General features: G+C 39.8%; 1 protein-coding gene across 1 annotated transcript in view; it reads right to left on the reverse strand.

Annotated features, from left to right (window-relative positions):
* LVRN (laeverin) overlaps window positions 1–16,925 on the reverse strand; it is a 1,030,506-nt gene that overhangs the window by 21,439 nt on the left and 992,142 nt on the right. The window contains exon 19 of the mRNA XM_044059628.1: window positions 6,978–7,059. Coding sequence (XP_043915563.1) covers window positions 6,978–7,059 — 82 coding nt within the window. The remainder of the gene's footprint in view (window positions 1–6,977; window positions 7,060–16,925) is intronic.

A 16,925-nucleotide genomic window follows, 5' to 3' on the forward strand; every position in this document is an offset into this window, starting at 1 on the left:
CTCTCTCTGACAAGCCCTTTCAGCATCCCTGAGATGTTGCCCGGCTGTCCCTCCTTGGAGGCAGTCAGGGGAAGATTATCACTGTACCCAGAAGCCTGGCATTCCCTCACTCAAGACAGATGGGTACAGTCGATCATATCCAAGGGTTACATAATTCCTTTCGGGGAAAGTCCCTTCCCCTCAAATTCCCTTCCAGATGTACCACCCGGTCTAAGGGAAATTGCAGAGTTAGAAGTCTCAAAACTACTGCAAAAGAGCCATTCAGCCAGTTACAACAGACCATTCAGAGCCCGGAATCTACTCAAGGTTCTTTTGGTCCCCAAAAAGACGGGAGACTGGAGACCAATATTGGATCTCAACAGACTCAACAAGTCTGTCAGGAAGACAAGATTCGAATGGTCACTCTTCAGTCAATTCTGCCCTTCTTACAGAAGGACAACTGGATGTGCTCAATAGATCTTCAGGATGCGTACTATCACATCAAAATTCACAGACGCCCAGGAGATTTCTCCGCTTCGCTGGGGTCCAGTCATTTCCAGTTCAGAGCCCTGCCCTTTGGTCTCACTACAGCCCCAGAGTGTTCACCAAATGCATGGCAGTGGTCACGGCTCACCTGAGACGCCAAGGATTCCAGGTGTTTCAGATCTCGACGACTGGCTCCTGTCAGCCACCACCAGGCATCAGCTTACACAAGCCAGGGATTACACAATAAACCTTTGTTCTCATTTGGGCATCTCGATCAACTTCAAAAGTCATCCTTATCGCCCTGCCAGTCTATTACCTTCATAGGCAAACTTAAACACTGTTCGGATGTCAGCTACCCTTACAGATCAAAGAGTTTCAGACATTCAGAGTCATGTCAGAATCATTCTGGCCAACAAGAAAGTACAGGCCAGAATGGTTCTAAAGGTATTAGGTCTCATGGCTGCGCCATTACTCTTCTTCCCCTGGCTCGATTCTACATGCGCCTTCTTCAGTGGATGCTGTTCACACAATGGTCATACCAACAACTTCCAATGCGTCACCAGATTCTAGTGACACAGACATGCAAAGAGCATCTTGCTTGGTGGATCACATCTCCTCAGGTTCACCAAGGCAGGTACTTTGTACCCCCATCCCCGATAGCCACTGTCACCATGGATGCCTCCCTGATCGGGTGGGGGGGTCATTATCAGGGCAGGATGGTTCATGGGACGTGGCAGCCGTTCGAGTACCATCTGCACATAAATGTCCTGGAGATGAGAGCAGTGCTTTTAACGTTGCAAGCCCTCAGCGACTTTCTTCCCGTAGGGACAATTGCAGTCCACACAGACAACATGTCTGTAGTTTGGTATATCAACAAACAGGGCGGAACCAAGTCCTACCCCTTGTGTCGAGAAGCTCAGACTATGGCAATGGGCGATCTCCTCTCATCGGTTTCTGGTAGCAACGCATATCCCTGGGAAAACCAACATTGTAGCGGACAGATTGAGCAGAGCTATTCTCATGCCTCACGAGTGGTCTCTCAAGCAATCTATAGCGGAAGAGATTTTTCTGGAATGGGGTCGTCCATGCTGCGATCTTTTTGCTACTCCCCAAAACAGCAAATGTCCAGACTTCTTCTGCCTCTTCCCTCCATCAGGCCATCCCCCCAGAGACGCTCTGACCCAGGATTGGCCCCAGGGACTTCTTTATGCCTTCCCTCCATTTCCTCTGATCCCTCAGGTTATCCAGAAAGCTACCGCTTTGAGAGCCAAATTGATTCTCATTGCCCCTTACTGGCCTCGAAAAGTTTGGTTTCCGTTCCTCCATCATCACTTTTTGGTGCAGCCGTGGCATCTGGACCCAGTGCCAGATCTTCTGATTCACCAATCGGGTCAGCTGCACCGGTCAATCCCTTCTCTCAACCTCACAGCATGGTTGCTCCACTTCCTTCCTTAGCCAGGCTTCCTTTGATCTCTAACCCAGTTAGAGACATCATAGTAGCTTCGCTAAAATCCTCTACCAGGAGGATTTATACAAGCAAATGGAAACGTTTCTCTTATTGGGCTAAGGCCAAGAATATTGATCCTTTTACTGCCCCTGTTCAGGCAGTCCTGGACTTCTTAGCAGAGATTTTTCATGCAGGCTCCTCTTCTTCCACAGTCAGAGTTCAATTGGCTGCTATTTCCAATTTTCATGTCGGTATAGCAGATCATAATATTATGTCCCATAGGCTCTGCAGGGCCTTCTTGAAAGGAATTTTCCTACTAAAGCCTCCAATCAGGAATCCTCCTCCTCAGTGGGATCTAAATTTAGTGCTGACATCCTTGATTCTTCTACCCTTCGAGCCAGCTGTTTCTTGTTCCCTGAAATATCTTTCTTGGAAAACTTTATTCCTAGTGGCTATTACATCGGCCAGGAGGGTGTCTGAACTTCATGCTCTTTCGGTTCGACCCTATTTGGTTTTTCACAAAGACAGAGTATCTTTGAGAACTAACCCAACCTTTTTGCCTAAGGTCGCTTCAAAGAACAATTTGAATCAATCCATTGATCTCCCTGTATTTTTCCCCAACTATTCAGATAGAGCTGAACAAAAGCTACATTATCTTGATGTCCATCGTCAACTTAGATATTATTTGGACAGAACAAAAAAATTTAGAAAATCTGATCAACTTTTTGTTTCCTATGCGGATAATAAAAAAGGCCTTCCTGTTTCTAAAGTGACTTTGTCTAGATGGCTTTCTTCGGTCATCTCTGAAATTTATCTGCTCAGGGGAAAACAGCTGTGCTCAAAACCTAAAGCACATTCAACTAGGAGCTTAGCTACTTCTACAGCCTTTCAAGCTAGACTTCCTTTAGACACTATTTGTGCAGCGGCCACTTGGGCCACTCCTCACACTTTTGTTTCCTATTACAAATTGGACTTGGCCTCCAGGGACAGAGCCAGTTTTGGCTCTACAGTCCTCAAGAGTTTGTTCCATTGAGCCACCCAGGATAGAGGTGCTAGGGACGCGGTCCCATCAAGCAAGAATGAAGGCGAGATTGACAACTTAACATTAAGAAGTTATGTACCTACCATAACGTTCCATGTTAGTTGTCTTCTCTCGCCTTCTTTCTTGACCTCCCTCCTTCCCCCTGGCCTGGACAGACCTTGTTATAAGAAACTGTTATGCTGAAGACCATTCAGACCTGGTCCTTCTTCCATCTGTAGTTTTCTTTCTTCCTTTGGGAAGTATTTTATGCTTGGTGCTATTGCCCTTTGTCATCAAACGAGATCTGGGTACTTACCGCCTTGCATCATGGGATATGGGGCTGCCTCGAGCTGGTAAAAGTGACTCTCGAGCTTAGCAAGTGCCGAGTCGGAGCCGAGGATCGGCTCCGAACCCATCAAGCAAGAAAGAAGGCGAGAGAAGACAACTAACATGGAACGTTATGGTAGGTACATAACTTCTTATTACTAAATAATGCTAGACCTTTGAATTTCAGACTTCATTTACTTCAGAAAATGCATATTAATAAAAAACCTGTTATTCTAGCAACTTTCTAAGTTTATAAAAACAATAATTAAAAGGTGTCCTTTGTTTTGGGCTTTGTCTCCTCATGATGTTTGGCTTTGGCCAGATTTCTTGCACTAAGAGGATGGGAAGTATGCTACTGTTTGCAGCCGCTATATCTGAGAGTGCCTCCTCCACCAGCCACAACCAGCTCTCTGGAACTTGACTCGCTTGCTGATGGACCAGGGTCCCAGAGATGGGTAGGAGCATCCTGTATGGTCTTTCATGATGTAAGATTTGGAGAACAGGCAGAGAAGAGAGAAAAGGATATCAGTACAGCTGAGCACAATGCCATCCTTGCAGCAGTGGAAGGCTTTGTTTTTATGGTCTACACGCAATACCTTCACACCCAGCATGCAGTGACATCAGTGTATAACTCTGTGGTAGAACTTTGTCTACAGATGATCTACTAGAGCATTCCCTCTGTTTGTTTGTTTATTTATTTGCTCAGAACAAGAGTTTCTGTTTTTCACCAGGGGCTATAGTTTGAGCAAAGAGTCCATTTCCTCCTCCCAAGACAGGTGAGACAGCAAAAGGCATCTATATCCTTACCATCCCATGCAACTCCCTAGTCACCGGTTCTACTCATCAAAACTGGTCTGCCCTAGTCACATTTAGGGTTCCTTCCTTCTGCACCATGGAGGTGATGACTAAAACATTGTTATATTAGAGCTGTACTTTGGCGATGAAGCCCTGCCTGTGACTCAGGCAACCTGTGTTTGACTAATGGAATGTACACTGGAGTGGATGGGATGCGAGGATGGGAGTGAGTGGCTACTGTCAGCTCACTCATCCTGGAGGGAGGGAGGGAGTTCGGTTAGTCTCTCCGCTGGAGTTATACCTAATGGTATACCTAATGGTGAGAGCTGTCCAAGGAAGCCATCATGCCGGCAGCCAGTATCCTGTCACCTGATGACATTTTGTGTAGTCCTAACCGCAGCTCTCGTCATGGGTGGGAGGTTCCTGCATTACTGTGGGGATATACTGTGCCTTCTCACTTACAGTGTCAACTCCAGCACACTCGTTTAAAAAAGCTACCACCAAGTGATGGCCTGATAAGCCAAGGCCTGCTCCCCAGGTGGGGATACACTGTGCCTTCTCACTTACAGTGTCAACTCCAGCACACTCGTTTAAAAAAGCTACCACCAAGTGATGGCCTGATAAGCCAAGGCCTGCTCCCCATGATGCTTTTTGTAATGTTGCCCCTCCGTCAAGGAATTGAGGCAGTTTGTGCCCCTGCTTTGCCCTTCTCTCCACCCATAATGGCTATGCTCATCCTCCCCTGATGCTCCATCAAGTGCATGAGTTGCTAATTGAACCTGGGTTGCCTGAGTCATAGCTAGGGCTTTATTCTCCATGCCGCTAGTGCTGGCTAGATCAGATTTACTGGAGGAGTAAGCTTTATTAGCCAGAACAGGAATCATGTACAAATTCCTGTTATGGTAGACATTGTATATTGTCAATAGCGATTACTTGCCTGAAGTTGCAGGGAATTAATTGCACAGGAAAGTTTTATGTTTCACAGATACCCTAAGAAGTGTACTGCCAGTTGTAGTTAAAAACACAAATGTGAGTTTAAATCTTGTTGATATCTCCTTCTCTTGCTTTTATATGTGTTATCAGATAGCATCAGTGTATATTTAGACGTCACCATCATACTTGTCAAACTCTTAGTGCAAGAAATCTGCACAAAACCTAAAATAATGGGGGACAAATGACTAAAAATAGGGACAGATTTTAAATATTGCTCTTGTAAACTTTGAAAGTTGCTAGATTAACAGGATTTGTGTTTGCTTGTATTTCCTGAAGGATACTATATCTGAAACTGAAATGTATGTCATTATTTAATGACTTCAATCAACAGAAATTTGCCAGCAAACCACAAATTTTATGAGGAACAGACCAAAAATCTGAGGCAAAAATCTGGACATTCTGCAAAATTCTGTACAGTTGAGAGCTATGTTCACCATGCATTTTATTTACATTGTCATACCAGTGAACGTTAACAAATTTAAGTAACTCTTGTCAGGTCAGTAATTTGCTGTACTGTACTGTACATAGTTATTGTTTTATAGTGGCTTCAAGAAAATTCTTAAAAAATCTTAAATCATGTCAAAGGATCAAGTAAAGTAAAAGTATTCAATATAGTTTTCCACAATGCAGGAAAAGAAACCTTTATTTCTGAGGGTCAAACATCCTCCATCCTCTTGCTCTATTACAGTCAGCTGACAGATAAACCAAGAGTACACTGCCCCTTGACGAAACATTATCATCCTGATCACAGCAACCATATTTATTGAATCCAAAATTTAACCAAATGCTCACCTCACAATTTGATGTTGCAAGATCGTCTAGGTACTCATTCTGTTGTATGTAAAATTGTCTTTCCATCACTTTTTTTGAGAAAATCACATCAAATATTAATTGAGAAGGTTCTAATACTAACATTTTGAAGCTTGTGCCTTCTAAGGACATCAAGAATGATTTTGCTCTTTGAGGATAAAATGCCCAAGAGTAATTTAAATAATAAAAAGATGAGGAACGTTGTAGCACATGTAATGTGAGGAAGACATGCAACATATTTACAAAGACTTCAGGCAGTAAACAACAGTGGAGGAAATGAAGGTGATTTATTTCAGTGTTGTAAAGGGGACAGAGTTGTACACCGACTACCATACTTATAACATAATCTACAGTTTTTCATTTGGACATGGGTAGAACAGTTAGATTATGCAGACCATGTCTACTTTCACATTTATTTTGTGTTTTATAGTTAACTGTATTAGTGCAAATACATTAGTGAGTGTGGCTTAAGTAAAGTTAAACTACCATTGCATTAAAAAGGTTAGCAGGTTAATGTCTTTGCTACTTCATCCTTCCTTGCCTAAAACTGTATATTCTCCATTTTTATTTAAGTTTTATTTTATTTATTTGTTAAATAAATAAGCAGGTTAGCCTAGTGATCTTTTTTAGCTATGACTGAAGCTGGAGTTAATATGGTACAAGACAAATATAACAAACTGGTATAGTTTGCTGTCATTGCATGCATAGAATAAAACATTTTTCTGCATATTTAGGAAGCTATTCATTCAAAAATTTACAAAGAAAGAAAAATTGAAGTGACACACACACACACACACACACACACACACACACACACACACACACACACACACACACACACACACACACACACACACACACACACACACACACACACACACACACACACACACATACACATACACACTATGTGTGTGTGTGTGTGTGTGTGTGTGTGTGTGTGTGTGTGTGCGCACAAAAGTACCCAGAGTTTTCAGCTCTACAAATCCTTACATTTAAAGCAGCAAAATAAACAACATAAAAGAATCACAACTTTTGAAAAGCAGGAATTATTATGAAAGAGTGACATTCATTTATAGAGAGAAAAAAATCAATGGAACTGAGCAATGGTCCCCTTACCTCCTGAATCAGAGCATCACTTCTTGCTGTGATCATAATATCTCCCAACAAATGTACAAGTGAAGGCAATGTCATGTTTTTTCTGCAAAAGATAAAATATTTTAGAACTGACCTTAGTAACTGAAATAGAGCACCGTCTCCTCTTCTAGCTAAGGAAACAGACCACAAAGATGCTCAGCTGACCAAAGTTACCAAACTTTGAAAATGAAACTGACATTTTTATTCTTCATGTCACAGGAGGCAGATTGCTAAGGCATTTAGCTGACTGAAAATATCACATTTGGAACACGAAAATTCACATTTTTATTTTATTTTATATGAAAGGACATCAAAAGTGCATACATGCGTATGTGCATGTGACAAGTACTTACCTGGGACTAGATGACTTTTGATATTTGTGATGTCATGCATACATGTCTCAAAAACTGACAGAAGCAGCCTTGCCCTTTCTTTCACAAATGCCTCCTCATTTTACTTCTAGTCCCTGTGAGAGGGAACCACAAACAGATGGAAGGAAACACCAGAACACAAATAATTTAGGCAAGCACATAACACTAGCAGTAAAACAGAAGTTACAAGTGATCAGAATAGATTCAGTATAGTTGAGTTATTTGGTAATCATCTACTTTCTAGCCATTAGATAAACATGTTACATCAAATTTCATTTTATTTTATTTTACATTTGTTGACCGGGAAAGTCCGACTGGATATATGTCCATTTTCAGCAGAGGCCTGGGGAGAAAAGCTCCAAATACAGTAATGAAATTTTGAAAACATAGTTAAAAAGGATTTTGACTGTTAAGACTCAACTTAAACTTTAAACATAATTAATATACATATTTTTTTACAAGTACAGTCATAGAGAATAACATAACACAGAGAGTTATTACATAGCTAAAGAAAAATCCTTTAGGAATAGTTAAAAAAGGGAAATAATCAAAGCAAGAGGAATCCAGTACCAATAGACTTAAAAATGAGAAGCAAAAGGGAGACAGTGTCAGTCAGGATTTGAACATGGACATAGCCATTGTAATTTTAGGAAGGTTTTAAGTTGAGGAGTGGATGTCAGGGATGTTAGTTCTGTTGGAAGTTTGTTCCACAGGACACCAGTCGAGTTAGTAAATAGGCAGTCCCCAGATTTGTTATTGGATTTTAGGGTAGAGACAAGTACTCTGTTAGCAGATCGTACGGTTAAAAGATTTTGATAGGGACTAATAAGGTTTCTGAGTATGGGAGTATTTGAGGGATGATGCAGGATCTTGTGAATGATTATGAGTTGCTGAAAAAGAAACTGATTATGCAGTTATAACCATCCGAGAAGTCTGAGATTTTTGCAGTGGTGCGTACGAAATGGGGTATCAGTGGCAAATCTGGCTATGTTGTTATAAGATGTTGCCAACTTATTTATATTGCTTTTGGAAAGGTTTGTATAGATTGGTGAGGCATAGAGGAGGGTAGAGATTTGGTGAGTTTGGGCAATAGTAGTCCAGGCTGAAGGAGTAAGAAAGGATTTAATTTTGTACAGGGAGCCCAGTTTTCTATTAACAGATTTGATAGTTAGATTGATATGAGTGTCAAAATTAAGACTGTGATCAATTGTTACCCCTAAAAGTTTGGTGGTTGTGTCAGGAGCTATTAATGTACCATTTTTAGAGATGACTGTGAAGTTTATGGTGGGGGATTTCTGAGTGGGAGTGAACAACAGTAATTTAGTTTTTTTAGGGTTAAGGAGGAGACAGCGTCGATGGAACCAGTTTTCTACTAAGGTAAATATTTTTTGGGTTGTGGCTTGAAGTTGGGGGGCGAGGAGGTGGCACAGATTAAGGTTGAGTCATCAGCATATTGTATACAGGTGGTTTGAGGAAGGGAGGCTGACAGATTGTTAATGAATATAGTAAAGAGGAACGGTCCCAAAATTGATCCTTATGGGACTCCGAGAGTAATAGGGAGCAGAGAGGACAGTTCATTGTCCCAGAGGACTGCTTGCTGTCTGTTTTCTAAGTAAGAGTGAAACCATTTGACTGTTAGTGTATCTAATGAGAGAGATTTAAGTGTATCTATCAATAGCCAAACTCTTACTGACTGTGGATGAATAAAAGACTACAGGAACATTTTGGAAAGTTTAATTGCTTGATCAACAAAATGAGATGCTTAAATGAAATTATATTGAGAACAGGTTTCAGTCGATTAATTGCAATCAAATTTATTTTGTGTTTCTACAATTACATGTACCCATATACTAGTTCTGCAATAAACTCCATTTGATTTGGACTGGGGGTTAAGGGGTGCAAGAAAAAACAGCTCTCTGCACAAGGATACATCTGTCATACAAAACAGTTTAATGAGTTGCTGCTCAGGCTCCAGTGTGAGACTGAATGGGCTTCATTGTAATGAGCTTCAGTCATACCTGAGAGACCTCACAAAAAAGACAGATTAGAGATCTGTTAATCTGAAGGAAACTACAGCATGTAAGACAAATGAAGTACAAACATTCCAAGAGAATATGTACTTTATATTTAATATTTTTTAAGAGTGAAGAAAGCCATACTGCCAAGGATCAGTTTTCATTGGAGACCAATGAGGGAAGATTTGGACATTTTATAACAAAAATATAAGCATATGTGCCCCTGTCATGGCACGGAGGGATATTGTACTCACTATGACCCATATAACCTGTGTTCAAATAGCGGGTAAGGAAGCTGTATCTGCTGAGGTCAGTCATGGAACCTAAGTGTGTCAGGGGGGGTCTCAGTAGTCCACACTCCATTCAGGAGGATGTTTTTCTTTAATGATCTATCCCCTTCCTAGTCCTCTAAACTGTGTAGCTTTTTGGCAATTAATTGCAGATTGCAGTCACTAAATAATGGCAGTCATTTGAGTTTCAGACTTCATTTCCTTCAGAAAAAGCATAACCAGTTATTTTAACAAATTTCTAAGTATATATGAGCAATATTTAAAATCTCTCCCTGGTTTTGGTCCTTTGTTCCCCAACCCTTGCTCTGAGAGGTTGACTTGTACTTCTGAGATGCCCACTGACAAAGTTGATATAATTAGTACTGCTGTCTGTGGATGAAAATGACTAGCTAACTGTTGTTTGCTCATCATTCTGGTTTTGCAAGTCAATTTTAAATTGTGTGGAGTAGCTAAGAGTACATTAATGGGTGGCTGTTATTTGTGTGGAGCAGAGCTAAATATATTATATGGCTATCATTTTATCACAATCAGAAGTCTAAAACCTGTACAGCAGTAGCTATAACTGCTGGGTGGGGAGGGGCGGAGCTGTCTGTATATGAAAGGATCTTCTTGTTGTTTGCAGTGTTAAAGCAATCTGGTTTTGTAGTACTACTGTGCTTTTTAAGTAAGATGAATACTATACTGTAATTATTGTTTGGTGCTTTGAAAGAAATTTGAAGTACATTATTGTGACCATTATCACTATTATTTTTTACCAGTCAGACATCTGAGGTGTACAGAGTCAGTTATGAGGCTGTAAGTGATGAGTACGTAGGCCATCTGTGGGTGAAAGTGACTTGCCATAGCTGTTGTTTGAATGTTGCTAAGCAGCAGTCAATTATCTGGTATGACAGAAGTGGTGTCACATGATCTGTCATATTTGCTGAAATCAGTGAAAAAATAGTAGTTCTATGGCTTATGTGCACGTGTGTGTGTGTGTGTATGAAAATCACTGCATGTTTTGATAGTCCAGGCTCATCAGGGATAGTGTTAGCATTTCTGTGTTTGAGTGTGTGTATGTGTGTGTGTGTGTGTGTGTGTGTGTGTGTGTGTGTGTGTGTGTGTGTGTGTTTGTGCATGTTGAGGGGAGTTGCAGTGTATGTGAGAGCAATAAATTGGCCAGAATTTTTTTCTATCACAACCAGCAGTATTGAACGTGATCAGTGGTGGTCTACCAGGACCAAAATGTGTGTGAAAATAAATTCTACACTGGCACATAGGTACAAGGAGTAGCATTGCCATCTTATAGTACTTGGCTCTGGCTGAGTTCTTGCCTGGTTGTCTTCTGTTGATAGGTTGAGGAGGGTGGTCTAATCTGGGTGGCTCAGCTATGATAGGCTGATCTGGGTGTCATTCTTCCAATCTGTCTCGAAGTAAGTGTGCAGTATTTGTGTTTGTGCACCTTATGATAGACATGACTTGGGTGTGCGATAATGTATGTGTGTGTGTGTGTGTGTGTGTGTGTGTGTGTGTGTGTGTGTGTGTGTGTGTGTGTGTGTGTGTGTGTGTGTATGGGATCTATATTAGAACACCGAACATTCAAAATTTTGAGTGTTCTAATATGGAACGCTAGGAATCGAAAATTTAAAACATCGAACATTCAGAACAGCGAATTTTTTTCTAGGGAAAAATTTGCTGTTCCAAAACACATACACACAACACAAACACACCAAACAAACAGCAATCCACACACATACACCTAAACTCTTACACCTAATCCTACACTAAACTATACATACACCACTAAATATCCACTTACCTTAATCCAAACCCTAACCCTAAGGTCCGTCACTATCGCACAGTCACCTCACCCATGCCCTAATCCTAACTCACCCACCCCGCCCTAACCCTCACATCCACACAATCGCTCACTTACCTGACCTGCGCCCGGTTTACCTTTAAAACCTCGAATCACACTTGTGAGAGTGGTCATATCCTCGTAAAAACAAAACTGGAAAAAGCAACAGTTTCTAATGTTCGAAAAGCAGCAAATCGAACAGCCAATTCGCTGTTTTTCAAACATGAATGTCGACAACAAAAGTATATGCCGTGTAATGCAGGGGGGGCAATCCCACATGCACCCCCATGTGGGGGGCTGTGCCCCCCGTTCTTTATTATTCTAACTCCGAGATCACACTACAGTGGGGAATGGAACCATTTCCAACTCCCCACTATAGTGCGCTCTGCCCCTAAATGTCTAATGTGCAATGAGCGACTTTCACTGTGCATTCGCTCATTGCACATTCGAACCTTCTCCGTTCTAAGTTTTCAGAACTTGAAAACTGTCTTTCGAACATTTGACGGTCGCCCATGTGCAATACGCACATGTAAAGGTAAACCCCCATGCCCTAACCCTAACTCACCTAATCTGCCCTAACCCTCATGTCCACACAATCGCACACTTACCTGAACACGACCCGTAACTTTCCATCACAGCACTGAAAATACTGAAGCAACAGAAACGGACAACTGAATTCTTTCCCTAGGAAAAAATTCAGTTTTCTGTTTCTTTGATATTTTCAGCGTTCGCTGAAAATGGGTCGATATTAGAACACTCAAAATTTTGAACGTTCGTGTTCTAATATAGACCCTGTGTACGAAAATCACTGCATCTTTTGATAATCCAGGCTCATCAGGGATAGTGTTAGCATGTGTGTGTGTGTGTGTGTGTGTGTGTGTGTGTGTGTGTGTGCATACGAAAATCAGTGCATCTTATGACAGTCCTAACTTGTCAAGGGGTAGTGTTACTCTGCATGTCTAAATAGAATATCACAAATTTTTATCTATGGACTAGTGGACTCTCATAGTTGTGCTGGACACATACAAAACTCTTCTGGGTAGTAGTTTTAAAAAGTTAACAAACTGTCTTTTTAAAAGAAATGCATTAAATGCAACACAGACCATCCAGGCTCTCAGAGCTCCCGAGGCCTGGTGGGCCCACAACCCAAGCTGCATAAGTGGATTTTGAACATAGACTTAGTAGTAGAGTGTGTCATGAACCCTGTATATTCTAAATCTGGCCCTGCACAAAAGGTACATTTAGCTTATGTGCAGTGCTGGGGATGATGTGGTCAATATATTTTTAATTTTCCTCACAATGAAACCTAAGAGGTGTGCACAGCAGGTCACTGTCACTTGTGTACTTGTTGAGGAAAGTGTTAACTTTTCTCACAAATCTTAGATGTGTGGATAGAAGCCTGCTATAGCTTGTGTGGTACTAAGGACAGTATAGCCATTACTTTTTTAACTTTCCACACAAATCTCAGAGGTGCACACAGAAGGTCACTTAGCTTGTTTACTGTTTAGGAGCAGCAAGCCAGAATACATTACACTGATGGTCTGTGTCTCACTGGTGTCCCCAGAACCCAGGGGTTAATTACTTTATTTCCTTAATATTTGTTACAGTGCAATCTTGAAAAGTTAAATTGTATTGAAAGAATGCACTGGGAAGCTGACAGATAAGACAAAATATGAGAAAAGCAAGAAGAAGCACGCCATGGATTGGGGGGCACCAATGGGATTTGCGTGGGTTAGTGATCAGTGGGAGGTGTCATTTGCCTTATGAGTCATTTCACCTAAGACCAGTCCTGTTTACATAAATATTGATTGGACCACACCACCCTGTTTCTAGGGACAAAACTGTGTAAATGGTCTATTATAAGTCATAACCATCCACACTAGAAATTATAAAATAAAAACACTAACTAGTACTGTAGACTGGACACTAGTCACCAAAGTAAACTGATAAACTGACATAATTGAAGATTCCTTTAATGACTATAGCCTCACTGTATCTCTTTGGAACCATGGTAAACCTAATAAAGACATTAGACACCTCACTCTGCAATTTTTAAAGAATCATTACAGAATATCTAAAGCAGCTCTTACAACAAATAAAATTGAGACCACTAGAGTATCTTCCTACTGCAGATTCTATAGCGGACTACTGCTGTTCATCTGTCAAAATAATATTGGGTAGTCCTGTCCTCCTCAGATCTCTAGGAGTGAAAATCTTTTCTCAGCCATATATGATCACTGATCTAAAATCCCTAAAGACAGAAAGAGAGGGGGAGAGAGTATATGACAGAGAGAGTGAGAATGAGCTTGAGTAACATATATAAAAAGTCCAAGTTAACCTAAAATACTGTAAACATCCTAGAAACAAATGTAAAAACCTCAAAACAGATGCAAGAAAAAAGTACTTCATTTCTAACAACCTATAAACTTTCTCACAAAAGATTTTTGAAAATTACTTTAGAAATGTCTACACGGAGCAATGAAGTCCTCCCGAGCTCGCTGCCAAGCACTCCGGATAAAATAAAAGCACGTAACTGACAATATAAAATTTAATTTAAAGTTAAAATTTATTTAAGCGTACTTTCAAAATCCACTTTTTGTCGAGCTACTCTAGCTCAATTTCCTCAGAATAAAAACAAACTCCAAGTTGAACCACAATTATGTTAATGAGCTAACATTTGAATCTCGTACCCTTCCCCCACGTGACTAAACTATTAAACATGTACAACCAAAATGAGCCAATAGTGAATAAGACAATACATGAAAAAATGAATACATTAATACAATTAATAAATTAATAAATTAATACACCAAACAGCTAACCAAAAGCTACAGAGGTGTGACAATGTAGCATTGAAACCTCTCATTAACACAAATCATGTGTCACTAACATTTTCGTGTGATATACCAAAAATGTTTTTTTACCTATAAAGCTTAAAAGTGTGGGTGTCATTTTCTGTCAGAAATATGCAATTTAAAACTAAGGATAGATTTAATTGTCAGAGCAAACAAGTGGTCTACTTGGCTAGGTGTAACCTATGTCATGCGTTTTACATAGGTAAAATCGAAAGAAAATTATGCAAAAGGATATACGAACACCAATATTGTATCGGTAGGTTGAAGGTAGAAAATGCTTTAGCCAGGCATGTAAAAGAGTATGAAGGCCACAGTTTCAAATTTAGAGTAATTCATCAACTACACAGTGATGACAGGGCTGGCCCCGAATCATTGAGACTAGAGAAAAGTGAGCTTTTATGGCAGTTGCGTATAAACGCATGCCAATTTCCAGGTATCAATGAATGTAACTCTATTATGTGCATTCTCCGCCTTAGGAATTTGCTTAGGTAATTAGGTCATTGGCTAAGCATTAGAGGTGTAAGTGTCTCAACTTGCAGGTAATATTTGGGGTTGTACCTTTACGACCTAAATCCATTTAAACACTTAAGTGGTTTATTATTATTTCTTAATTTTAATTATTATTTTTATTCAATTTCACTTTATTTTATTTTTACGTTCTATTTTCATTTACTTTTAATTCGGACTTTATTTTGATTTAACAGTAGGTCACTTTATTGTTTACTTTAAATTTGCTTTAGTAAGATTTAGGAATTGTTATTGAGTTGAAGTAAAGGTTCCGGTAGAGTATTGTGAGGGAACAGTTTTTTACAAAACACTTTTAAGCTTTATAGGTAAGAAAACATTTTTGGTATCTCACACGAAAATGTTAGTGACACATGATTTGTGTTAATGGGAGGTTTCAACGCAGTATAGCTACATTGTCAAACCTCTATAGCTTTTGGTTAGCTGTTTGGTGTATTAATTTATTAATTTATTAATTGTATTAATGTATTCATTTTTTCATGTATTGTCTTATTCAATATTGGCTCATTTTGGTTGTACGTGTTTAATAGTTTAGTCACGTGGGGGAAGGGTACGAGATTCAAATGTTAGCTCATTGACATAATTGTGGTTCAACTTGGAGTTTGTTTTTATTCTGAGGAAGTTGAGCTAGAGTAGCTCGACGAAAAGTGGATTTTAAAAGTACGCTTAAATAAATTTTAACTTTAAATTAAATTTTATATCGTCAGTTACGTGCTTTTATTGTATCCGGAGTGCTTGGCAGCGAGCTCGGGAGGACTTCATTGCTCCGTGTAGTGGTTTTTGTACTTTTCTTCAGTTTGTTCCTACTTTAGAAATGTATTATACCAGGGTAATCCTGTACCATGCTCCCCACATCAAACTCTCTAGGCTCCGAAAGTGATGAACACCTTTACACCTACTTCAAGTCTGATGTTTCCTCCAAACCAACTACACCCCCTTCCCCCAACACCTCATACTATGCCACAGACTTCACAACAATTCCCACTGAAAGGGGTAAGCAAGCAAGTTTGTAGCCTTAAAAAACTAAATAAAAATGGAATCAGATGATCTCTCAAAATTCATTTAAGGAAAACTCTATCCAGTACTGCAATTAACCTCATCTCATATCATGTAGATATCAATCCCCTTAAGCTATTCAGACACAGATTGTGAAGGTCTTGCTCTGTTTTTGGCTAGACTTACTATTAACTGTAGTTGTTACTGTAAGTGATCACATACAGTTTTATATCTTATGATTCTCTTACTGAGGTCAGTTAAGTAATCTAAAGTGCAAATGCTTTACAATTAGTTTATGGCTAAATCTTTATGTGAAGAACATGGATGAATTAGTTATACTTCTACGATACATTCATAAATGGGCAAGGACACTCATTTTGGCCTGTGAACTGTACCTTTATACATAATTTTAAGACCGTCTGAAAAAAAAATACTGCAAACCACACCATCTCTTTGAAGTGATGATTTCCTTTCAGAGATACAAAGTAGGGCTATTACACTGAACTGACAACTGTGATGCCTCCAGGAGAATATGCAGTTCTGGTGGTGTATAAGGACTAAACTATGACTATTTGGAAACCTCTGCTATTTAACTCCTCTTGCTTGGAAGAGTGTTTAAATGTCTAAAACAACTTGCAGCTAGCACAAATTATGTTCATTCAGTGAAAAAGAAAAGTAGAAATTATACAGGTGCTGGAGAAAATTAAGCTAATGACTCACAGCATTGTCCCTAGAGAAAAATACTTCCTTGTGTCTAAGATGTACATATAAAGGGAACATTAATTGTTCTGTAGATGAAAAGCAAAACAGATGAAAATAGGGTTACCACCCATCCCACCTTGCGAGGGACAGTCCCTCTTTGAGCAGTTGTGTCCTGCAAAAAAATTGTAAAAATGGCAAATGTCCTGAGATTTTAGGACAAAATTATTTGCTATGTTTTATGTAATAGTTGCAGAAAGCAGTTATTCTGTATCTGAAACACCTAAATATTATAAGAAACAGAATAAGCAACTAAAATGCTACACGTATAAGCTTTTATTT

The sequence above is a fragment of the Protopterus annectens genome, chromosome 17.part0, assembly GCF_019279795.1.
Source record: "Protopterus annectens isolate FY-2018-M chromosome 17.part0, PAN1.0, whole genome shotgun sequence".
NCBI lineage: Eukaryota > Metazoa > Chordata > Ceratodontiformes > Protopteridae > Protopterus > Protopterus annectens.